A 26,383-nucleotide genomic window follows, 5' to 3' on the forward strand; every position below is an offset into this window, starting at 1 on the left:
CTCTAAAATAATGCAGGTTCTTGAAATATTAAGACAAGGAAGGTGTGTTTTTATATCATGGTTTCGTTACAAAATTGCACGCTAACAGAGGCTGTTATTAAAGAGAATGGTTTTGAGGAGATACAAGAAAGATAGACAATATAGAGCTAAACTGGATAACTATATCCTCAACACTTTCCATTTGATATTTGCCTATATACTGGAAGCAAGAAAATTGTTAATGTTAAATCAGACAAGTCAGAGGTAGATGCTGACATCTATAATGAGAGAGACAATTTCTACTTTTAGTGTTTTCAACATTTTTATGTTAAGTTTAGAAAATGTTCTGCTTTCAGTAAGTTTGTTGTTTCAGTAATGTGAATTGCTGTTGTTGCAACCTCCTTGAAGAATACCACCAAGTATAATAAAGCTGCTTTCTCAGCATTTGTGAAAGCAGCATTTCTCAGCTGCTTTCTCAGAATTTGTGAAACAAGAGTACATTAATCTTTCATCAGTAGTTGGCAGATAGACCATCTTCGTATAACTCAGAATACTGTGGATTGTTGACAAGCATATATAAATATCCAGGTGCCAAGACTTCATGTATTCTATGTTCTGACACTTGGTTATATTAAAAATAAGGTTTAGGTGCTTCAGTCAGCTCAAGCTGGAGTTTATCCAGCTGGTGGCCTCCACTCACATCCATGGAGTTATGAATAACGTAAGAGACTGTTCATAAGGAGGAAGGCAGAAAGACTTTACCACATCAATTATAATGAAAGGACAAGAAATTAATAGGCATAGAGGTCATGGAAGTTCTTTGGGCCTTTGACTTTTCCTGAATCATAGAATAGAATCATAGAACCAGTCAGGGTTGGAAGGGACCATAAGGATCATCTAGTTCCAGCAACCATGCCATGGGCAGGGACACCCTACCCTAGATCAGGCTGCCCACAGCCTCACCCAGCCTGGCCTTAAACATGTCCAGGAACAGGGCCTCAACCACCTCCCTGAGCAACCCAGTCCAGGCTCTCATCGCTCTCATGCTGAACAACTTCCTCCTCACGTCCAGTCTGAATCTCCCCACCTCCAGCTTTGCTCCATTCCCCCCAGTCCTGTCATTCCTTGAGAGCCTAAAAAGTCCCTCCCCAGTTTTTTTGTAGGCCCCCTTCAGATACTGGAAGGCCACAATAAAGTCACCTGGGAGCCTTCTCTTCTCCAGACTGAACAGCCACAACTCTTTCAGTCTGTCCTCATAGCAGAGCTGCTCCAGCCCTCTGATCATCCTCGTGGCACTTCTCTGGACAAGCTCCAGCATCTCCACCTCCTTGTAATAGGGGCTCCAGAACTGGATGCAGTACTCCAGGTGGGGTCTCAGCAGAGCAGAGTAGAGGGGGAGAATCACCTCCCTTGTCCTGCTGGCCACACTTCTCGTGATGCAGCCCAGGATCTGGTTGGTTTTCTGGGCTGCAAATGCACGCTGCTGCCTCATGTTGAGCTTCTTGTCCACCAGCACCCCCAAGTCTCTCTCCCTGGGGTTGCTCTCCAGCCAGGCACTGCACAGCCTATATTTGTGCATATATAGTAGGTAAATTAACTTCTATGTTCACACACCAAGTATTTATTGAGAATCCAAGATTCTGAAGGAATAGGAGTTCCAGACTCCTCTTCCAATAGCTTAGACAAATGATGGTCTCCTGATGCAGCCCAGGATCTGGTTGAAGTGTGGCAACATCCTCACTCAGATATAAGGTCTGCTCCACAGATTTACACACACTCAAATCTAGGACAAAAGCACATATAAATTTAGAATACTCTTCTGCATTGGGGTAAAACTAGAACCAGAGAGTTAAACAGGATTTTTAATACTCTGTATCAGTAATTTGGATAAAAATATTGTAGTGAAAAATAATAGATCTCATATGGGAAATTATCACTAAAATTACTGTGCTCTTTCAGTACTGAGTACTCTCTCCTGATCACTCTATTGACACTCACATTGCTTTGACTAGAAATTGATGGAAAACTCAGGAAATGTCAGAACATTTGAAAAGTTGTGGGATTTTTTTTTTTTTACAGAAAAAACAATATTTTTTCTCCAAAAGATCTGGAGATATTCAGTTTATATTTTGAAATGAGTTGCCTGAATAAAATAATCTGAAGTGAAGCTGGCATGATTCATCTTTAAAGACTTTATATGAAACACTTCAGAAGAATATTTTTTTCCAGCTTCCAAAACTTTGATTGGGTTATAGAGTCAATATACAGACTTCCAAATTTTGTCTCACAGTATCACAGTATCATCAGGGTTGGAAGAGACCTCACAGATCATCAAGTCCAACCCTTTACCACAGAGCTCAAGGCTAGACCATGGCACCAAGTGCCACGTCCAATCCTGCCTTGAACAGCCCCAGGGACAGTGACTCCACCACCTTCCTGGGCAGCCCATTCCAGTGTCCAATGACTCTCTCAGTGAAGAACTTTCTCCTCACCTCCAGCCTAAATTTCCCCTGGTGCAGCCTGAGGCTGTGTCCTCTCGTTCTGGCGCTGGCCACCTGAGAGAAGAGAGCAACCTCCTCCTGGCCACAACCACCCCTCAGGTAGTTGTAGACAGCAATAAGGTCACCCCTGAGCCTCCTCTTCTCCAGGCTAAACAATCCCAGCTCCCTCAACCTCTCCTCATAGGGCTTGTGCTCGAGGCCTCTCACCAGCCTTGTCACCCTTCTCTGGACATGCTCAAGCATCTCAGTGTCCCTCCTAAACTGGGAGGCCCAGAACTGAACACAGTACTCAAGGTGTGGTCTAACCAGTGCAGAGTACAGGGGCAGAATGACCTCCCTGCTCCTGCTGACCACACCATTCCTGATGCAGGCCAGGATGCCTAACACACTGGGCCCTTTTGCTCTAATTAGTCCCACTGCACAACAGAAAAAAACAAATCTTGCTATGCTTTATTATTGTGTTTATAAGAAATTTGCAGTACTTTGAGCAGATGCACAGACTTTGAATGTATGTATATTCCCATGTCTTAAACACCCATTCCGTGCATGATTTTGAAAGCAGTGTTAATTTTACAGAATACTTTATTTCCCACAAAAAACACTTTTTCTTCTTTCTGTGGTAATGCTAGTCACATTTGCATTGCTGTACAGACAGTAGATTAGTTTTGGCATTTCTTTTGCAATGAGTTTCTAACATTTCCATAAATGTAGATTTGGGAATTACATATGTTCAAAGTGGCAACATTTCCTTCCAGCATGAGACAGTCTGGGATGGTACCTTGTGTACTGGGTAGAAAATTGGACTATTAGAATGCTTTGCTGCCCTCTAGGTGATGAATGTTTAGTTAAATAGTATCAGAGCTCAGAAAGGGCTGTCTGTAAACTGGATTTGAAATATTCTACATGTAGAAAACCACTGTTGAAGAAATGCTGAAATGAACACTTTGGCCACAACAACGCCAAGCAGCACTACAGGCTGGGGACAGAGTGACTGGAGAGCAGCCAGGCAGAAAGGGACCTGGGTGTACTAGTAGATAGCAGTTGAACATAATCCAGCAGTGTGCCCAGGTGGCCAAGAGAGCCAATGGCATCCTGGCCTGTATCAGGAACAGTGTGGCCAGTAGGACAAGGGAGATTATTCTTTCCCTGTGCTCAGCACTGGTCAGGCCACACCTTGAGTGCTGTGTCCAGTTCTGGGCTCTTCAATTCAAGAGAGAGGCTGAAATACTGGAATGTGTCCAGAAGAGGGCGACAAAGCTGGTGAGGGGCCTGGAACACAGCCCTGTGAGGAGAGGCTGAGGGAGCTGGGGGTGTGCAGCCTGGAGGAGGATCAGGGGGGACCTCATTGCTATCTACAACTACCTGAAGGGAGGCTGTAGCCAGGTGGGGTTGGTCTCTTCTGCCAGGCAACCAGCAACAGAGCAAGAGGACACAGTCTGAAGTTTTGCCAGGGGAGGTCTAGACTGGATGTTAGGAGGAAGTTCTTCACAGAGCACTGAGCCCTGGCGAACATCACTGGATTCAGCTCCATTTGCCCCAACTCAATAGGCTCGGCCATCCAGTTTTTAACACAGTATCATAGAATCAACCCAGCTGGAAGAGAACTCCAAGATCATGCAGTCCAATCTATCACCCAGCCTTATCCAAGCTACTAGACTATCGCAGTAAGTGCCTGATCCAGGCTTTTATTGAACACCTTCAGGGACAGCGACTCCACCACCTCCCTGGGCAGCCCATTCCAATGCCAATCACTCTCTGTGTGAAGAACTTCCTTGCTGCAGGAGCAAGCTCAGCTCCAGAGAGGGGATAGAAAATGAAGTTGTTCGCTCATGAAACCCGTTTCAGTGCTCCCTTCGGGTGAGAGCACGAATACAGAGCAGCTGTAGCCGCTGCGTGCGACAGGGAAAGCGTAGATGAATTGTTCCTGCGTTCGCCGGGTTCAAGCGCGGCGAGAAGCACCCAGAGGAAGAGACGAACAGGTAGTTCAAGGGAGCGGGCAGGTCGTAGTGCCACTAACTGCGAACGGCCACGCAGCTCAGCCGTTACCGCTACCTCTGCTTTAAACTTCCCGCGCGTCACTCGCAGCGCCGCTGGCTGCGTTGCCGATTCGCCGTCGCAGTTTCCAGGTACCGCGAACGGGAGAGGCGTCGGAGAGTTGAGGTCGCTGCGTCTCCCATCGGACCAGTACTGAGCGTGGCCGCTTGCTTTCCGCTCCTCGTTTCTTCGGGTCCGCCGCAGGGTCGGTGCCTCCGCCGGCAGCGGAGACGAATCTGCTGGGCTCGTCCTGTCGCTAGCGCAGTTTGGCGGTTGTCAGGGTGAAACAAGATGGCGGCCGCAGCGACGGAGGAGGACACGGAGCTGCGGGACCTGCTGGTGCAGACGCTGGAGAGCAGCGGGGTGCTCAATAAGATTAAGGTGGGAGAAAGGAGAGCTTCTTGTCGGCGCACACGTTACCCAACGGGAAGAGGGCAGTGTTGGCTGGCTCCGGTTAACGGCCCCGCGGGGGCTGGGATCGAGGCTTCGTGGGTTTCCTACTCTCTTGCTGCCGCTGGTGTTCCTGGCTGGGGCCCTCTCTCGGCGTCACGGCCTGGAGCTGCCGTTTGCTTTCCCCGTGGTGCTTCTCGGCCGCTGGGCCTGGGGCTCGGCGGGGAGCGGGGTCCAGCTCCTGCCTCGCCTCCCAGGGCTGATAGGGGCTCGACTCGGAAACGAGGGCCCGAGGCCTGGCCTCTGTGTGTGCTCTGCCCGGCGACCGCAGGAGTTTAGGGATCATCTAAGAGGGAAGAGGGAATGGAGCTTTCGGCCGCTGCAGGGAGCCCGGCGCCCAGCTGTGCAGTTTTGTCCTTGTAGGTGCTGTGTGGCCACAAGAGCTCTCTTGCAGCTGCCAGGCCCGCTGGAAGAATGCAGCCGCCGGGTCGTGTGCGACAACATTGGTAGAGTTTCTCTTCATTATGTAAAGCCCCTGTTGGTATTTGCAAGCAGGAATTCTTGACGGTCGCTGTTTGAACGTTATTCTTCAGCGTGGGTTGCTTGAGCTGTGTCTTGGAGGCTTGCCAAACCTGGAAACTCAGGCAATGCTACCTGCCTACAGGGAACAAATAACACTTTACTAAGAAAATATATGGAAGGTAGTGTTGTAGTGGAGTGTATGGTACAGGTGCAGCATGAACTTGTATCAGAAAGGATGTAAAAACTGGCATAATCGATTCTTGCTCAAGTTAGAAGCTTCCAGGAATTATTTCTGTAAAGAGCCATACACATGGAACTTAAGAATTGCTGGATGTCATTCTAAGCTAAAGGAGAAATGAAGTTTGGATTTCAGATCAAGGATAGTGGCATTTATCCACAGTGTGCTATTTAAAGCATCCAAGAGTTGGATGATCGTTGTTGATGTTTCAGGAGCAGCTCAACAGCCGAAGTGGTTAATGGTAGTGAGAATGACTGTACTTTGAAGTGCACTGGATTTTAGGCTAGTTGTCACACTTTTAAGCAAAATACTGTTATTGATAATATTGTGTTCTTGTGTTTCAAATGAATAAGCCTTGCATAATCATGAAAAGCAAAGGAAGATTCTTGCTCATGTAACTTATCTTGAGAGACCTTTTTCAGCCTAAGTTGTCACATAGGTCTTTTGAGTCACCTGTTAATCTCCCATGCAGTGTTACCCAGTAAAGTTATGGTGTTAATAAAATGATAATTTAAAAAGTACCAGGCAGTTAGGTCATATGAAACATAATATGAAAGCTTTTGTACTGTGGTTGCCAGTTCCTTAACTTCTGTATAAAAGTATTTATTGTCTTCTTTCCTATAGTGTAATACTGGAAGTATTGTCAAATTACTTACAATAATACAAACTGCATTCTACTTGCCAGGTTATGTTTCTTTTTAATACTAGGAGTTACTGTTATATAATTAGTTAACTTGTGGTTAAGCCTGCTCATTTTAGGAATTCATAGTGTTTTTTCTTAGCTATAAGCCTTACCTAGCACACAAGTTCAGCTGTTGATTGATGATCTATTGACTTACACAATTTGTTGTGATAGTACCTTACCAAAAGCCCATTGGCTTCCAGAAGAATTAAGGTGGAGCAAGTCATCTTAAATGGTCATATTTTAATTGAAATTGGATTATACCATGTAATAAAAAAACCCTGTTGTCCTTTAATTAAAATAAACAGTTGTGATCAACAGTATTTCTTTATTGTTTTATTTCATTATGTGGTAGAAATGAATGAACATTTACATATTATCAAGAGTTGTTTGTTTTATACTTCAGAATGAGCACTGGCCGCTTCTCAAAATGGATGAGGCTAGAAAGCTAACTACAGTAATGTACTGAGATTTATTAATATAGATATTAAAAGCACATGATCAATGTGTAGGTGAATTGGTATGAAGCACTACAGGTAAAGACACCTCTGGAAGAATCAAAAGTGAAGTGGGATTATTTCAGTGGACAGAAGTGTCCAGTTGGCAGCTAATACATGTACGATTGCCTGATTTTTAGAAAGAAACTTGGAATGATGCCTTTGTTCTCTAACACAACAGAATTTTGTAGTGAATGACCATTTAGTTGTGTTTCTTATTTTGAGGTTGATTTCCTAGGCACGTTGGTGTTAATGTAAATTATTTAGCTAAAACAGTTTTACTTGTGTTATATTTTAAAAAGCTTGTCCTGATTTTTCTATTTACCTTAGACTTTGAGCACTGGAGCATTTCCTGAAGCTACATTTTGAAAACTGAAAGATGTGTAAACATATTTGCCATTTGCAGTTGAGAATTTCCTGTCTAAGCTGCAGTGTGCGTGGATATATATGTGTGTGTGTATAAAAACATATGATTTGTCAAGCATTGGAATTAATCTGGTGGTTAAAACTGCTTCCTAATAAATTCCATAAATATGCCGAATATAGCAGGATGTTTGTACATCAGTGAAAATTATTACTGATACTGTGTGGTGCACGATGTACAAATGGAGATGTTCTGTCTTGAAGAGAATGTGGTCTTTGCCTTGTGCAGAGGCTGTTATCATCAGAGCAAGAAGAGCTATTATTCCTTTTACTGTGTTCCTTTGTTAAGGTGTTTTGATGTGTGTCTTTTAATCTCATTCTGGGAAAATAAGTTTATGCCACGTGAATTTTGCATCTTCTCTGGAACTTGCTGTTGCTACAAATATGAGGGAAGTTAGCATCGCTAACGTTATGAGACTAGTAGTGGTTTTGGCTGCTGGTATCATTCTTGCTAATTTGCTAGACAGCTGATGTAGTGGAAAATAAGTAAGATCAGTGAAACCCAAATTAAAGTCTTATTCACAGGAGTTGTTGCTTGATGAAAATACTTAGGGGTAGAAGGGAAGGTACAGGATGACAAGGAAGCTTGTAGGTTTTGTGGATGCAGGAATAATGGCTATCACCATTACCTTACTTATCAATGTCTAGCACTATTGGCATAACCCTGTTTTATTGAAGACTTAGGAAGAATTCAAGTGGTGAAAATGATTGTCAGCTTTGACCTGCTTTACTACTAGACTATGAATAAAATGTATATTCTTCCAAATGTATTTGGATTATGTTGAAAAATGCTGATGGGATGAGGAAGCGTGGAATAGGGGAATGGCATGACCCTCAGAGGGTAACAATGTATGGAACACAGATTGGGCTGGTGCTGAAGTGTGCTATGGCAAAGAAAAATGCAAAATGTTCACACAGTTGTTGTTGGGTGTTTTGTTTTTTTTAAGAGGGGAGACCATTAAGTGGATTAATCTATGCAGGTATACAAGGCTTCATATCTGCTGGTGGGAGCAAATTGCTGTGACTGGTGTTCAGATTCTCTGTGACTTATCTTAGATCTTGAAAAACCTGTGTAACGTTTTCCTTCCTACTGTGTAATAGGATTAATCCCCTTGCGTTGGAGTGATTTTTCTCCTTTGGCCTCAGCTTTGTTATTGTTCCTTTTTATTTTCTTCCTCATGAATCTGAGACTTACTGCTTTAGCCTCACATGGATTAAAAGGTGTGGTTCCATGTCTAAATTTGAGATTATATTTTGAGATTATTTTAGTATAAGCTGAGCAGTGTCCACTCCAAAGGACTAAGGTCAGTGTGTTGAAATACTGTAAACCTTCCTTGTGGAGATTGGACAGGAGTACTGTGATGGTTTGGGTGTTACTCACCTCCCCACACTATGTAAATCACCCAGACTAGACTCAGACGGCTCTGGAAATTAAGAATGAAGCTTATATTTACAGCTTAGCATAATATACAAGCAGATATTTACAATATATATACAGTTACATGCAGAAATATACAAGTTAAAAGGTAATACAGAAACACAACACCTCTCTCAGAAACCTGAGTTCCCAGGAGGGGCTCCCAACCACCCTTCCCCCTTTTCCTTTCCCCTCTCTACCTTACCCCAGATGTTGCCATGTGCTCAAGGAGGAATGGAAGTTCAGCCAGGGGGGTTAGGAAATGGATTAATCAGAGATACGAAAGGTGAGGTTACAGAGATGCAGTATGTGACTCATACTGTTCATATTCTTAGGTAAGTCAGTTCTTTAAAAACTTGCTTTCTTCTTGCTTTTGAGGCAAGTAGCATACAAAGTAGCCCTGCCTGTTGTAATTTTTTCCTTAAGTGTTATCTCCTGGCTACTTCAAAGTGTTGGATTAAAAGTTGGTTGAAGTGGCAAACTGCTTTATTAAATTATGTTGTCTATTTGATATGTTCAATGAAAGAAGTAGAAAAAAATGTAGTGTTTAAAGAAAATCAGAAAAAAGTAGGCAAGGCTTAAGTTTAAATATCAAAAATAGGCCTTAGAAGTATTCTGATGCTTGATTTTAAGATAGTCAAAATCAGTTAGGTAAAATCTTTCTACAGGAGTATTTGAATGACTGAAATCATGCTCTCTTGTCCTGGAAAAAAATTTTGTGAGTGTAATCTCACAAGAAATCATGGGAGTTTGTATATCTTGACATTAGCTTTTTAAAAAATTATTATCACAAGCTGTTTGTTCATGTTTCCTGAATGCATTGCAAATAAAGGGTAGGTGTAGCAAAGCTGCCTGGAAGAGCTGGGTTTTTATCTCTTGAGAAAAAAATGCTAGGAGATACTGTAGGTAACTTGGAATATTCTGTGTATCATTTAGAAAGTCTTATATCAAATCCTGTTGTCTCCTTTCCCTTCCCTCCTTGTACTCAAACTGAATTTTTTCTCAGCCTCAAGTTGCATTACCTGCGGTCTTGAGTTTCTTAATTGCACTGATGTAGATGGCAATGGATGCCAAGCTGCCTGAGGAGAAACAAATAGCTGTTAAACCCCTTCCTGGCTCTTTGCATTCTGTTTGCATGGGGAAAACAGTGCTTGTAGAAATGTTGATGGTTTTTTTTCCTTTTGCAGGCAGAGTTGCGAGCAGCTGTTTTTTTGGCATTAGAAGAACAAGAGAAAGTAGAGGTAAGAGAACCTACTAATACCTTTAATACTTTCTCTGTGTGAAATGTAATAAGAGAAAAAATTGTATTACTGCTGTGATAGTTTGGATGTTACCTGCCTCATCACACTTAAGAAAATCACCCAGACTAGACTCAGCCACTGGAAATTGAATAAAGCTTTATATTTTACAGCTTAGCATGATATAGGAGCAGATATTTACAATATATACAGCTATATACAGAAATATACAAGTTAAAAAGTAATACAGAAACACAGCATCTCTCCCAGAAACCAGAGGCACTTATCGCTACTCTGAATTCCTACATCCTAAGCAAGATGTATTTCTTCTTTTTTGTGAAGTACTTTCTTGTGTGTGTTAGCATTTATGACTATAGTGATAAATACCTATAGCGCATCTTTCTTCTTGTTTGATTTTTCACTCAGGGTACTTTGATATGTTAGGAATGACATTCAGAATTTGGTTTGAAAACTCCCAAAATAATTTTGACAAGCCCAAAATCAGCACATTGATTTCTCTGTTGAACTGTCAAAGAGGACAAGTCTAACAAGTGGAAAAAAAAAACATTTTCATAGTACCTTTTAAGATATTTTAATTACTACTATTGATTTGTGAACTCTTAGTTAGAATGGTCCACACATTGTCTTGACAATTTATAAATTCTTTGATTTTTAAAAAGTGGAACTTAATTTCCTTACATAAACTTGGCAGTAAATTAGAGGAGCAAGTTGGGAAGTTAACTCCTTGACTTGTAACGATTGGGTACATAAAAATCAGTATGCTGCTAAAAACCTTTATGAAATTACTTCTGTAGCTTTTATGATAGAAATGCTGGGAAAATTTTAATTTCCCTAAATATGTATGGCTCTGTACCTTTTAATTGTAGGTAGCAGAATTAATACAAAGGTAAATTTTGAGGAAGTGAATTACCTGTGCCAGGCATGATTGTGGAACAGTGTACAGTGAAGCACCAACTTGCTCTGATTTTTACTATCTTGTGAGTACAAGAATGATGTTAATCAGCATTTGGTTTTTGCTTTTTGACAGAACAAAACACCGCTGGTAAATGAAAGGTTGAAAAGTTTTTTAGGTACAAAAGATGGTAAGTACTTTGTTTAGTATACTTTTCAAAATAATACAAATAGAAAACAAAGGATTAGATCTTAGAATCATTTATTAACAATGCAGTCTTTGTGACATAAAGGATTCTTTTGTTCCTGCCAAGTAATTATTGTTCATCCAGCCCAGAATTCCATCTTTAATTCCTGAAGTTAATATTGCTGAAGTTTTAACTGAAGTGACTAATGCATTTAAATTATTTCATGATGAGTTATGATTATGTTAATTTGGAGCTGTTTTAGACCAAAAAAAAACAGTAATAAGTGAAAACTCACTGTAGAGGTAGTGTAGTGAATGGGAGAAATGCCAAAATGATGTCTTTAAAAGAGCTGAATAAAAGAAAAAACACCTGAATTTTGTAATCATTCTCTATGTTTCTGCAGTATTAGTGACTTAAGCGATTTTGATATGATGGCTGAGTTTTGGATTAGGGAACTGGTACGCATTAGCTGTGTGCTGAATGTCTAAATTATGTTTGTAAGAGTGTTGAGTCAATGTAGATGTTCATATTGAAGCCATGTTAAGACCTTGAAGTCAGATTTATTTCCATCTGGTGTATTTTTACTCTTCTCTTTCCCTTTGTAGGTCGTTTGGTCGCAGGGCTCGTTGCAGAGTTTCTACGGTTTTTCAATCTTGATTTTACATTGGCTGTTTTTCAGCCTGAATCAAGCACAGTAAGATATACTGTTTTTATTTGTATGCTATGCTGATTGTTTGGAGTGCATGGCAGTGGATGGATTTAAGCCACTTGCTAGTGTTTACTATAAATATTTTTTATATATCCAGTTTGTAAAAAGTAGTTATTGCCACAAAGACGTATTCCAGGAGAATGTGCTAATATGAGTGAGTACTCCCTTTGTCAAAAGACAACGGATGATAATATATGTTAATTTTGAATTCAGAAGTTAATAGTTTTGTGAGATCTTAGAACAGCGTATACAGTGCAATATTTCTCCAATGTTTTTTGCCAAGAATTTACTGTGTCATGATACTAAGTATTATCACATGAAAATACAAATAACACCAGTAGACTGCTCTGAGAGACATTTCAGTGGAACACAGGCCCTTGTGCAGATGATAGGATGGTTTGAGTTGAAAGGAACCTTAAAAATTGTCTAGTTCTAACCCTGGGCACCTTCAAAGCTCCAGCCAGCCAGGACTTGAACGCTTCAAGGTATCCACAGCTTCTGTGAAGAATCTGTTTGTTTCTCACCACTTTCACAGTGAAGACCTTTTCCTTATATCTAATCTAAATCTACACTATTTCAGTTTAAAGCCATCACCTCATGTCCTGTCACTATGTACCCTTGTAAAAAATCCCTCTCCAGCTTCGTGTAGGCTTCCTTTGTAGCAGCCTTTCTGTACCTAGGCTCTTTCCAGAGCCTTGTCTTCTCCAGGATGAACAGCCTCAGCTGTCTGACAGCTCTTGTAAAGGAGGTGCTCTAGCCCTCTGATCGTCTTTGTGACGCTCATCTGGACTTGCTTCAACAGGTACACATCCTTCTTGCACTAGGGGCCATAGAGCTGAAAGAAGTGCTGTAGATGGAGCCTCATGAGAGCACAGTAGAGGGGGAGAATCACCTCCCTTGACCTATTTGTCATGTGTCTTTTGATGCAGCCCAAGATAGGGGCTTTCTGGGCTGCTACAAATGCTCATTGCCAGCTCGTATTGACTTTTCTCATCAACCTTTGCTCCCACGTTCTCAATGTGTTCTCTACCCTGCCTGTTTGTGTGTTTAGGATTTCCCTGACCCACATGCAGGAGTTAGCACTTGGTCTGCTGAACATCCTGAGTTTTGCACACAGCCACCTCTCAAGTCTGTCAAGGTCCCTCTGAATGGCATCCCTTCTCTTCAGCGTGAAAACTGCACCACACAGCTTGGTATTGTCTGCAGACTTGCCAAGTGTGCACTCAATTCCACCATCAGTGTCACTGACAAGGATATTAAATGGTGCCAATCCCAACAGTAACACCTGAGGAATGCCACTTGTCACTAGGCTCCACCTGACCATTCAGCTGTTGACTCCCACTCTTTCAGTGTGAACATCCAGGCAATTCCTTATCCACTGAGTGATCCCTCTTAAATCCATACTTCTTCAATTCAGAGTTTGTCATGGGAGAGAGTGTCAAATGCTGACTGTCACCCTTCTGTTTTATTTTCCATGTGCCCTAGGCACATGGTTAGATGTCCTAGGAGCCTCTTTTAAATGTGATAGGCTAAAATAACCTGACCATATAGGTCTTTAATTCCTAGAGCCTGCTAATGGTGATTACTTGCATATTTAAAGCAACTGTCTGTATTGAGGTACAGATAAAGTGAACCAGTACAGTGCAATATGCTGTCATTTCTTTAGTCCACATGCAGTAGTCTTAGTCACTCTAGTCAAAATATTGCTGTATTCAAAGCTTTAGTATTTGTTGTTTTTTTTTTTGTCCCCAGTTAAATGGCCTTGATGCAGTAGTCTTAGTCACTCTAGTCAAAATATTGCTGTATTCAAAGCTTTAGTATTTGTTGTTTTTTTTTTTGTCCCCAGTTAAATGGCCTTGATGGTCGAGAAAACCTGGCTCATGATTTGGGTATTACAGAAGCTGAAGGTACTGTAGGTGGTCCTCTGTTGTTGGAGGTTGTTAGGAAATGTCAGCAGAAGAAGATTTCAGGCAGTGGAGAAGTAAGTACTGTTAACGTCATTTCCTACTTCATGATTTTCTGTTCACTTTGTTTTCAATGATGGAAAAAACCCTGGAATTGAGAACACTTGGCAGTTGTTGTAGTGTTATGGTTAAGTCTTTGCTATGTTATGCCTTCATCATAAATTACTAGAAAATAATACCAGAAGGTGAAGATTATAACTTTTCTTTTTAATGCTACCTGAAGTACACTTTACTGTTATTCCACTACAGCATAGTACACACAGTGAGCCCATATGAACGGCACACAATGCTATCTAATTTCTAGTGGTTTGACAACACTTAGCTGCACTTATTTTCTTTGGTGTATGTCTGATTTTAATATGACCTACAAAGAATAGATTTGGTTTTGTTAAAAACTTTAAATCTGTTCTGAAAGCATATGTTATGTATTTAAAATTGAATATATTAAAATAATGAAGTATCTGAAGGCAATGCCAGTAATGTTTTAGTGGAAGATAGAATTAAATTGTTAAATGAAATCCAGCCAATGGTATTTGATTAATGTGTGTTGTGACTGGCTAGAGAGAGAATTCTCTGCACTCAAGATGTCTTTAGTCCCCCAAGCAAAGGTTGAATTCAGAAGTATTTGTCATAGGCCTCCTAACACAGCATCATGGTATCAGAGTTTGCATACTGTGTGAGTGACAGTGATAGCCTTGCTTCTTGTTGGATGACAAAATTCTATATGTTTTTAGTAAGTGTTTATGTGAAACTTCTTAGGTGGCTGCAGTTCTAAGTGACTGCCTGTGCCCTACATCAAAATCATCGGATGAAAGATCAAGTACACATTCTATACCAAATAAGGTAAGATTGTTTATATATAATGAAGAAATTATATAAGGGTCCTCTTATGCATGTTATGAAAGTGCAGATATGATGGCATTCACTTAAGATGTCTGCAGAGCCTGTATCTTCCCAGCTGGGTAGCAGGCAGCACATACAGTCTCTGAGAGACCTAGACAGGTTGGAGCTAACAGACATCAAAGAGATGTCTGATTGCTGCTTGAGAGTGATATGGTGTTAGGATACAATTGTCTTTGTGTTGGGACCTGTGGCTTCTTTTGTCTGTGTTTCCTGATAGCATACAGCCTATAGCCAGTAATGCTCTTACATTTGACCCGAACCAGTCAATGGGTTGAGAATTATGGGAGAGTGTAGGGCGTCGAAAGGGACACGATCACTTAAGCCGCTTTTCCACAAGAACCCAGCTACCCAGTTAAAATGAAACAACAGCAAAAACCAAACCAACCAGAAAAGCCCAAAAAGCCAAACAAGTGAAAAAGTAGCTATTTCAGAAGTACTGGCAGTAACTTAATAATGAAAGCTGAGATATGTAACACTTCATGGGTTTTGTTGTTAGGGAGAGGTAGTTTATAAGGATAAAGGCAAATTAAATGACAGCTCAGTTTAGATCATTTTAATTTTATTCCAATTCTTTATTTTTTTGCCATGCAAACCCTGAATGTCATTTTGAAAAGCAAGCTCTATTTCAAGATTAGTACTGTTTTCCAGAAGTGATAAAGTATTGCAGTCTGTAATATTCCTCTCTTTGAGCTTGTCAGAATTCCTTTGCAGGCTGCTATAAACTATTTACATCTATGAACTAGTCCATCTAAAGCTTCTCTTGTTGACTGACTTCAGATTAATGGTGTAAGAGACTGGTTCTGCCAAGAATGGTGCTGGGTTTTTCTACTGTGTTTATACTTAATCTCCAATAAATATATGGAAATAAGAAGGTGCTTCTAGAATTTATTCTAAGGTCTAAGCTTTAGAGAAGCTACCAGGTAGGAATATTAAATTCTGAACCAGAATTATTAAACTACAGTAAATGATTGTTTGTAGAACAGTATTTTCTTATTTTTGAAAGAGAGTTTTGTGCATTGTCAGAACACCATATTTAGAGTTGAATACTTATGGCATGCAGCAGATTTTTCTGTACTTGATGACCAACATCCTTTAAAATTGATTGCTTTTATAACAGATGATCTCGACAGCATAGCAGTACAGAGGATGGAACAAAATTTTTAGTGGCTCCAGCCATAGATTTCTACAAGTACAAAAGAATTTTTTTTTCTTGTGTGATTCCTGATGGTGCTAATGAATTCCTTAGAAGTATTAATAAATTTGAGCTGTATCTAGTGTATTTATATTACCACTTAGAGTATTACAAGAAATACTTCTTTCAGTGAGGACTTTTGTCTTTGTCTTTTAAGGCTGCTGAAAACACGCGAAGTGATACAAGTGTCTCTTCAGGGGAAGTAAGCAAAGGAAGCATTCATTTTATGCCTAATGAAACAAAACTAGATCCTCAACTAGAAAACAGAGACTTAAATACCAAAGTAAAAAGTGATACAGCTGTGGATGAAGATGATGCAGAGGGAGATTCTTTCTTTGATGATCCTATACCCAAACCAGAAAGAACTTATGGCTGGTAAGTAACTTTGATGTTCTATTTAGGTGTCTCTTGTCCTCAGTATGCTTGCAGACCTTTGAGAGGTAGCTGGTGTTTGATTATTTGCACTGATAAATGTTTTTAGATCTGTTCTGTGTCATTTTGTTTCTAAAATGTGCGTTTATACAATTCTTTTCTTTGAAATGCTCAATGATATCAGATCTTTTGGATTTACCATGGGTAAAAAAAAAGTTACAACTTTAATGTGCATCAGTTAGACTATATAGTGTCCCCAGCCAGCATTTTTTTCTTGCAGCAGAACTGTGACAGTGATCAGCACTAAAGCAAGCGGTGATAGCAGTTTTGATATCTGTATGATTTTAAGGAGTGCAAAAAGATGTTGAATGTGCAAACTGGCTCCATAAACTGAGAATGAGGAAAGTTCTCTCAAAGCTGAGGGCTTCTTCTTCACATTGCAGTGCCTTTTGTGCACAGCTTTGTTTTCAGTGAAATGTTGTTTCTGCATATGCCAATTTTTCTCATGCTTCTGTAGGGCTTTTGAAATTTTTATCTAGAGTCCAATGACTGAAAAATACCACTTGAAACAAGAACTAGTGACTCAGCTATACCATGGCTTTGTTTATAAACCTGAAAAGCCTCTTTCTGGTGTCATGTATTATCTCTGTGAGAAATATTGCAAGATCATTTCATGGTATTCTTCTGCTGTACTTGAGTAATTGGGGAATTACCCAAGCTCAATAGAGGTTAGTAGAAGATGTAGAATCATTTGTGAGTCAGTTTCTCAGTAGCTTCCCTCATGTTGGCTTTTGATGTCCATAATAGCTGGAACAACAGACTTTACAGTAGATGCCTACTTACTCTTTGTCAGGCTTGCTCTGATACAGCACAAAGCAGTTATGTCAGTACACCAGGTCTCTTTCGAGTAAATTAACAGATAAAATGGTTCTCAGTAGATGTGTTTAGTTGGAGATGATTATTTTTTTCTCTCAAAGAGCAGTGATTTTTGCCTGGAAAATACTATGTGTTAAAAAGAACCTTTCTGTAGCCTTCTTTATAATTTTCTCACTAGAAGTCTCAAGATTTAAAACTACACCTGGATGTATTTGTTCCTCCTTACTCAAGAGGTCATTTAACTAGCCTTTAACCAAAGTCTAACTGTCATAGCATTTGGTTGTGTTGCCTTAAAATAGGATTCAGTGATAAATTCTAAAAACTGGAAAAGGCTGAGAAACTTTCTGAGTAATAATACTTCCTGTTCATGTGTTTTCATATCAGAAGAAGGGAAATCTACTTTTAAGTAAACTGGATTTCTTAAAAAAACTCCCAAGAAAAAGACTCAGATACTCAGCAAAATAAAGATGGATTGGATTTTTTTTCCTAGTAGAGAAACTCTCTACTAAAAAAAGTATTTCCAAATTGTGTGCCTGTAGTAGAGTTGCATTTCACCATCTGGTAATTTGTGCCTTAGAATGCTGTAGCAATGTAAATCATAAAATAATGTTCCATAAAAAGGCTGCTCTGGCAGGGGAGTTGGACTTGAAGATATCCAAAGGTCCCTTTCAACAATTAACATCCTGTAGTCCTGTACATATATGAACAGTAAATGAGATAGCAACTAATTGTAACTGAGCTATCTCTGAGTCTTTCACTTCTACCTTTCTGCCACCTCTTTAGAGGAGAAAAAGAACACTCTTCAAAATCCTTTTGTGGTATGTTATGCTGGTGTGCCTGAGTCCCAAGTCCTGAGTAAGTAGGAGAGGCACCAGCGTTGCTTATAAACTCTCAGGTCTCTGACCTGTTGTTTTTCAAATGTTTTAGTATGTAATGCTGTACATTTTATTTTGGTGATATAGATATAATTAATGATGCAAAATGTTGTCCCTTACTAATAGGAATGAGGTCATAGGAGCAGATAGTTGTGGTAATACTGAATGTGAAAATTTTCATCTCTTTTTGATAGTGTTTCTTTACATTTTACTAGGAAGTAATATATGAACTCAGCATTTTAAGTAAATATATGAACAGATCACCAAGCTAGGAGCAGGTGTCAATCTGTTGGAGCATAGGAGAGCCCTGAAAAAGGACCTTGACAGGCTGGATGGGTGGGCAGAGGCCAATGGGATGAGATTTAACAAGGCCGAGTGCAGGGTCCTATACAATGAAGCTGGTGAGGGGCCTGGAGCACAGCCCTGTGAGGAGAGGCTGAGGGAGCTGGGGTTGTTGAGCCTGGAGAAAAGGAGGCTCGGGGGGACCTCATTGCTGCATACAACTACCTGAAAGGAGATTGTAGCGAGGTGGGGGTTGATGTCTTTTCCCAGGCAACCAGCAATAGAACAAGGGGACACTGTCTCAAGTTGTTCTGGGGGAGGTCTAGGCTGGATGTTAGGAGGAAGTCCTTCCCAGAGAGAGTGATTAGCATTGGAATGGGCTGCCCAAGGAGGTGTTGGAGTCACTGTCGCTGGGAGTGTTCAATAAAAGACTGTATGGGGCACTTAGTGTCATGGTCTAGTTGATTGCCTAGGGCTGGGTGCTAGGTTGGACTGGCTGATCTTGGAGGTCTCTTCCAACCTGGTTGATTCTATGATTCTGTCATTAAGTAGTTGCCAAGTGAACTTTGGCATGTATTGGTGAAATCAATCTTGCCTGTAATTGAAAGATTTTCATTCTATGAACGAACTGTTCAGGATTAATAGAGACAATCTCTTCAGGTGTAAAACTAATTTAAATGTTGATTACATGTGAACCTTTCTTCCTTTGACTGCTGGGGATAATTAAAGGCCACTTGATTAAAAGCTGTGACACCAATGAAAGTGAGCTCTGCCTGTGAAAGAAAGCAGACAGATGTATTTGCATATGTGAGAACGCATCTTTGCATTCTTACTGGATGTCTTTGTTTTGTGCCAATAAACTACCTAAGATTTTTAAGACTGCAGAAGGAATAGTCCTTTCTCCTTGCCCTTTTTGCTGTAAATACTGTTGTTCAGGTTTTATGAAAGTTGAATAAATAACAGAAAGGAAAGTCACCATGACCATTTTGCAGGTCTGTGGAGGAGTACTTGTTTATTTGTTTTAGGTTTGGGTTTGTTTGTTTGGGGGAGTCGTTTGTTTGATTTTATTGTTATTTTTTGTGTGGTTTAGTTTTTGGATTTCTTTAATTATTTTTTTTTTAGGAAAACTGAAGGTAATAAAGCAGGAGGTCTAGCATCCCTCTCTGATGCACCACCTCTAAAAACTGGATTAAGCTCCTTGGCTGGCGCACCTTCACTAAAGGAATCTGATAGTAAGTTTTCACATGTCTTTGTGTTATGGTGACTGTTGGAGATATTCTCCATAATATAATGTATGATCCAGAGATTCAGATGCAAATGTAATTATGTGATCCCCTCCTGGTTGTTTTGTTTTGTTGTTTGTTTTTTTTTTTCCACTTAGTAATTGCATGCTGGCTTTGATATGTTAGTGTTAGAGCATCTTATGTTTTGGAGCATGTTATACTTGCCTACGCTCCTGTTTTTGTGTATACATAAAGCAATTTCCAGGAGTATAAAATTCTGCTGCTCAGTTTCCAAATGAAAACTTACTCTTTTGTGTTGTTATCTTACCTTATTTGCAGAAGTTCTTTAAGAATATTTACTTTCATGCCATAAAATCTGAACCTATATACTCCTACTCATGTTTTATAATGTTAGCAGAGCTCAGGTTTGAAACTAGTATTGTATGGTAATTGCATCAAAATTATATAAAGTTATTGTAAAAGATCACTTATTATAAATGATTGGTGTGTATGTTTTAGTGGCATCTTAGAGTCATAAGTCAAGTTTCTGGTATAATTGCTTTGATTTGTTTTTTGTTACAGATTTGACTAGAAACTCTGTTTTGAAAGACCTGCGGTTGGTCAATGCAAAACTGGGATCACTAGAACTAGGCAAGTAACTGCTAAACATGAGGAAGCTCTGATATTTTTAACTGTAAGTTTCAGCCCATCTTCTTAGAGGAATCTGAGAAACTGAAATACACACATTGAACTAAAATCTTCAGCTTTTAGTTCTGTCACTATTTTAACCACCATTGTGAAACTTCACGGAGTTAAGAACAGGATCTGATTTGAAGGAATATAGGAGAGTGAAAACTCATCTCTTGTGTATGGATTAGTATTTTATGCACACAGCAGAAATGGTATTAATTCCGTGTATGTATTTGCTAATGCAAAGTGATACATTTTGTTGTCTGGGTTTCTAAGGAAAGAAGGTATTTATGTTTGTGGAAAAAGATAGCCAGACAAGTCTTGCTGGTTTTCAGTGGCATACCTACTTGCCCTGCATACCCTTTGAAGGTTGCTTTGTAAACTTTGAGCAATATGAAAGTAATGTGATTTAAGTATTGGCACCTCTGTTTTGAGAGAGAGCTGTTAAGTGTTTCAGTTTTGTCTTCAGCAACATACTCAACATCCTGAAAAAATGTTTAATTTCGAAGTGGTTTGTGTAGATGAGATGGAGCTTTATGACAGAGATTAATGACGAACTCCTCTTCCTAGCTGGGTGCTAGGTTGGACTGCATGATCTTGGAGGTCTTTTCCAACCTGGTTAATTCTATGTTTGTAATCTGTACAAATAATTTACTCTCAGTTCTGCTGACCATGAGGCTGTGTATTTTGATGGAGGAATGCATTCTCTGATTTGTTTTTTCATTTCATGAAGAGAAAACTTGTCTGATTAATACCTTCTACAAATTGTTTAGGAAATGGAGATGACGATGAGTATGCCGATGACTTCAACAGGTAAGAGAAGGATGATTCTGCAGTACCACAGGATTTTGTGCATTCTAAACCTATCCATTAGCATATTTGAAATATTTTCCTACCTCAGCTACTCACTATTGCTGGAGTCTGTCAGTATTTCTGAACTCCTTTAAGTTTTGATTTGCTGTATTAATACCTGTAATTAAAAATTAAGTGGAACAAAAAATGCAAAACCAACCAAAGAAAACCCCAACAAACAAATGAAAAACCACCACCACAACAAAAAACAACCAACAAAATAACAGCCAAACAGATCTCTTTTGTGTAGAGAGTAATGGATTCTGTAAAAACATAGTGCTAACTCTAAGTGATACATTGTTGCTTTTTTGTGCAGAATTTTCGGCTTTCTCCTAAGTCATGCACTTAATGTTCTAATACTTAAATGTTATTAGTGAATGTGGTGTATGCTGAAATGCTCAGCTACAAAATAGAGCATTGTGCTGTCTAAAACTACCTGAAAGGAGGCTGTAGCCAGGTGGGGGTTGGTCTCTTCTGCCAGGCAACCAGCAGCAGAATGAGGGGACACAGTCTCAAGCTGTGTCAGGGGAGGTCTAGGCTCGATGTTAGGAGAAAGCTCTTTCCAGAGAGAGTGTTTGGCATTGGAATGGGCTGCCCAGGGAGGTGGTGGAGTTGCCGCCCCTGGAGGTGTTGAAGAAAAGCCTGGCTGAGGCACTTAGTGCCATGATTTAGTTGACTGGATAGGGCTGGGTGCTAGATTGGACTGGATGATCTTAGAGGTCTCTTCCAACCTGGTTGATTCTATGATTCTAAGTAATAAATATTTAACAGCCTCATCCTTATGATGTGAAGGTATTGGTGTTTTAAACAGCAGGATCAAGGCCTGAGTATTTATCAGTATTTATCCTGGCTTCTTAGTAGAAAGCCTGTAGATATTATGGGATTTTAAGTAACTTGTTAGGATGTGAAATGTCATGTATAAAGTGAAAATGAATGTAACACCTGGATGTTCAAAGAGACAGCATTATTTCTGTTTTCATGGGTTTCTTTTCAGTACCAGTCATCGCTCAGAAAAAAGCGATATCAGCATTGGTGAGGAAATAGATGACCTTTCTGTGGAAACAGAAGAATCAAATGCCAGTGATAAAGTATGTTTCTTTTTAAACTATTCTTTTTGACATTCTTCTTGTGATAGTTCCTAGAATACATGTTAAAGCTTTCTTCATTATGTTCTGTGTTTTCACACCTACTATTGCTGCCAAGCGAGATCCTGATTTAAAAAATAACACTGATTTAAAAAACAACAACAAAAAAATTTGAAATAAACCCTAACAACAACAAAAACCCACAAGAAACAAACAAAACCACAAACCAGGCTCATCATTTTTCAGTAGCACAACTCACTGTCTGTAGGCATGTAAAATTTATCTGAGACTGGTTTAGTATCCAGCAGATGAATGTCTGATCCCAGAATGTTAAGGGCTGGAAGGGACCTGGAAAGATAGTCCAACCCTCCTGCCAGAGCAAGATCACTTAGGTCACACAGGAATGCATCCAGGTGGGTTTTGAGTGTCTTCAGAGAAGGAGACTCCATAACCTCTCTGGGCAGCCTGTTCCAGTGTTCTGTGACCCTCACAGTAAGAAAGTTCCTGTTCATGTGGAACCTACTATTCTTTAGCTTGCACCCATTGCCCCTTGTGCTATCATTGAACATCACTGAGAAGAGCCTGGCATTGTCCTCCTGACGCTCACCCTTCACATATTTATAAACATTAATGAGGTCACCCTTCAGTCTCCCCTTCTCCAAGCTAAAGCACCGCAGCTCCCTCAGCCTTGTTTCATAAGGGACATGTTCCACTCAGTAATTATCTTTATAGCTCTGCACTGGACTCTTTCTAATAGTTTGCTATCCTTGAACTTGGGAGCTCATAACTGGTCACAATATTCAGGATGCCGCCTCACTAGTGCAGAGTATAAAGGGAGAACATCTTGACCTACTATGCATACCCCTTCTGATACACACAAGGATGCCAGTGGCCTTCTTAGCCACAAGAGCACATTGCTGCCTCATGGCCATCCAGTTGTCTACCAGGACTCTCAGGTCCTTTTCCCCAGAGTTTCTCTCCAGCAAGTCAGTCCCCAAACTGTATTGGTACATGGGGTGGTTCTTTCCCAGTTGCAAGACTCTACACTTGATCTGTCTGAGCCCCTCTTAAAGGAGTAAGAAATCTTACTGAAAGTGTGAAATGAAAAGGGTGGGATGGTATATGAATATTTACTGTTTCTATGATTTGTGAATATGTAATTTCATTTAATTTCCAGCTTGAAGTCATCACACAAGACCTTACCATTTCTCAATTAAGTGATGTTGCAGATTATCTAGAAGATGTGGCATAGAATTGGACAGCAAAATTGGACAGCATTGTGCTGGACTGGCAGACTGCTGTGGACTGCTAATTTCAGACAATCACTTCTTGCTGGATAGTCCACTCCCTACTTGTGCCTTGTTTCAAAAAGACTGGTGGAGAAGGCTTTTAAATATTCTTAACAAGAACTGAATGAAATACCATGTTCCCATTTGAGTCTGATACCAGAATTATTTTCTTCATTTGGTTCAGTCAAACCTTTTACAACAGGAGATGGATTTTCAGAGCAGAATGTCGGCTGCTGGCAGCGGGCATAACAACACCCAATTTGAGACGAGAACATCTACAGAGAGGCATGTGGCTTTATAATGAACTTGCACTGTTGTTGTAACAGTCTGATTTTTTTTTTAATTGAAGGATAACCAAAGCAAGAACCTTCAGAGGTAATGGTTCAACTCACACTTCCTTTAACACGATTTTGTCAAGTCAGCATGTAAATCTAGCCACAATACTAATTGCTCCAGACTTACTTGAAACTGCTGTTTTTCAGACTCTTCTGAATATTGAACTTTTTTTTTTTAAGGCATATCAAATTGAGAGTATCTAAACTCTCAGCTCTGACCTTGGCTAAATTTAGGAGCTAAATTTAGCGCTGGTCTTAACTCCAAATGTTCTTGTTTAAATCCGTTTGTCAGACCATTCATGTTAAGATGATAATAATTGCAGCAATGTTTTCTGTCATGAAATCATGAAAAGTAGTTCTGTAAGGATCCACAAGTCATTATATCTTAAGTTTTTAACAGTGTGGTAATGATTTGTGGGGCTTTCATTACAGAGGCCTCTTCATGTGCTGTAAAGCTCACCTTTCTTCTTGAAAGTCCTTGTTATGTAAAAATGAGCGCCAAAAAGTGACACCACCAACCTTCTGGTTTTCAAATTCTGACTGCTGCACAGAATTAAATGCAAATACTTAAAAATACCATACTAAAGGCATTATGGACACTAAGCTGTAGCTAAGGGCAAATCCTTGTGTTTTCATTCTGCTTTTGCAAAACCAGGGTTGAGAATGGAAAAATCAAGTTCTTTAACAGCACTGTTGAGTGTGGCGCTGCTGTAAGGTATCGGTCCTGGACATTTGTAATACTGAAACAAGACTTCAAAATGTGCACTTTCTGAACACCTTTGGAAATACCTTTGTAAATGAACACAAGTTTTTCATTAGGATTTGTAATTCTTTTTCAGGGACACAGCCTCTCACCAGTGGTCACCACAGCAGAAGTAGCGTGCTAAACTAAAGCCATTGGTTGTCATATATAGCTGCTACTAGCAGTGGATGCTGACTTTTTGGTTTGGTTTTTTTTGCACTGAGCCAGCAGGCATGGAGCAGTGCTGGAGAGTTAGGCTTGTACAGTTACAGAAATGATGTGAGAGCTGAGAGGAATAGTGTGCCTTTTATTTATGTGCACCCCAAAACAAACAGCAAAAAAAGGCGGAATATTTAGTCATGGTGTTAGCTTTTAACTTGGTGCCATATTGTAGCATCTGAACACAGAGGAGAATTATTTATTTTTTTGCTCACCCCAAAACATCAACGTGCCATAGACTTTGAATAGCAACAATGTTGTAAGATGATATTATGCTTCCTGTGTAAAAATTTCCTTTAAGTTTGGGGTGGGGGGGGAACCTGTGCCTCAAGATACTACATATGAAAAGTTTGGATTGGACTTCTTTTTAATATATATTTTTTTTAAAGAGCAACAGCATGTCTGAAGGAAATAAAATTCCACTTGAACATCTGGGATCAGTGATTTCTGGCATTCATTTTTAAGGTGTATGGAATAATGCAGAGACAGCGTTGTTTACTTTTCTACATGTCTTGGGAAAACACGATGTTCTGTTAGCTGTTGGCTGGAAGATGTGGCAATGAATCATACCAAAAGAAGCAGAAATTTTATTAAATGATTTCTAATTACATTTGAAGATGTTGCCTTTTAAATAACTGATTAGCTGTTTTAAGTGTTGACATTGCTTTTGTTAACAGCGGTGGTGTTCTCTTACCTTGGGAGTTAATTGGAGACTTTGCGCTTTGGCTCTAATGTCAAGAAGTGCCAAAGAAGTGGGAAGTCTCTGTGCTGTTCCTCCTGTGGGCTTTTACTGAATTGTGTATAGTAATCCCAAACATTCAAATTGCAAAATAAAGCTGTTGTGCTGGCTAAGTTGTATTTTTGAGACTTCTTGAATGACAAATCTTAGCATTTAGGAAGCCCTGGGGCTTTTGAGGGGGAGTTCTTGAGAATTTTTTATTCCAGTTAATCCAGTCTGTAATTGTGAGAAGGTGTTCATACTCAAGTTTTTTTTTCTAAGCCCAAATGTTCTTGCAATTCCTGATGAAGAGATCTGCTAGGAAAAAGCAGGCTGTACCTGATAGAGATGATTATGTTAACATCTCTGCCAGCAAAGACAGTGAAGAGTTAAACTAGGTTTGTTGAGTGTAGAGACCAAAGCCTGCAGGTAGCTGGGAGCTGAAGGGAACATACACAGAAGAGGAAGGGGCATGTCTCAAGTGCAAGAAATCAGGGTGACTGGGATCATCGCCAGGTGGGGGTTGGTCACTTCTCCCAGGCAACCAGCAACAGAACAAGGGGACACAGTCTCAAGTTGTGTCAGGGGAGGTCTAGGCTCGATGTTACGAGAAAGCTCTTTCCAGAGAGAGTGATTGGCATTGGAATGGGCTACCCAGGGAGGTGGTGGAGTCACCATCCTTGGAGGTGTTGAAGAAAAGCCTGGCTGAGGCACTTAGTGCCGTGGTCTAGTTGCTTGTCTAGGGCTGAGTGCTAGTTTGAACTGGATGATCTTGGAGGTCTTTTCCAACCTGGTTGATTCTATGATCTGAGATTCTTTTCCATGAACAGATGTGCAACAATAAACAGGAGTAATAGAGAGTCTGTGCAGTTGCAAAGCTGTGCCATCTGGGATTCTAGGGCCACGGTGGAACAGTTTACACAACTGAAGTGTTACACTGGATTAACGTGAGCTTAATAAGAAAACAGATGAAAAATGGAGGGAAGGTGTGCAGAGCATAAGTGGGATAGAATTCTACCAAAACAGACTTTTGTAT

General features: G+C 40.1%; 1 protein-coding gene across 2 annotated transcripts; it reads left to right on the forward strand.

Moving 5' to 3' along the window:
- Positions 1-4,354: 4,354 nt before the first annotated feature.
- Positions 4,355-25,481, forward strand: CEP43 (centrosomal protein 43). Of its 2 annotated transcripts, XR_010305558.1 has the most exons (13): positions 4,355-4,895; positions 9,871-9,924; positions 10,970-11,024; positions 11,627-11,715; positions 13,577-13,711; positions 14,454-14,537; positions 15,947-16,164; positions 19,317-19,426; positions 20,000-20,068; positions 20,881-20,920; positions 21,954-22,047; positions 23,222-23,708; positions 24,508-25,481. XR_010305558.1 is itself a non-coding variant. In XM_064158419.1 (12 exons), exons 1-12 carry the CDS (start codon positions 4,806-4,808, stop codon positions 23,294-23,296), a joined length of 1,113 nt encoding a protein of 370 aa, XP_064014489.1. In that variant the 5' UTR covers positions 4,355-4,805; the 3' UTR covers positions 23,297-25,481. The 2 variants fall into 2 exon arrangements, 1 of the variants encoding a protein (XP_064014489.1); XM_064158419.1 differs by having other exon boundaries at positions 23,222-25,481.
- Positions 25,482-26,383: the final 902 nt, after the last annotated feature.

Source organism: Pogoniulus pusillus, chromosome 18 (genome assembly GCF_015220805.1).
Source record: "Pogoniulus pusillus isolate bPogPus1 chromosome 18, bPogPus1.pri, whole genome shotgun sequence".
Taxonomy (NCBI): domain Eukaryota; kingdom Metazoa; phylum Chordata; class Aves; order Piciformes; family Lybiidae; genus Pogoniulus; species Pogoniulus pusillus.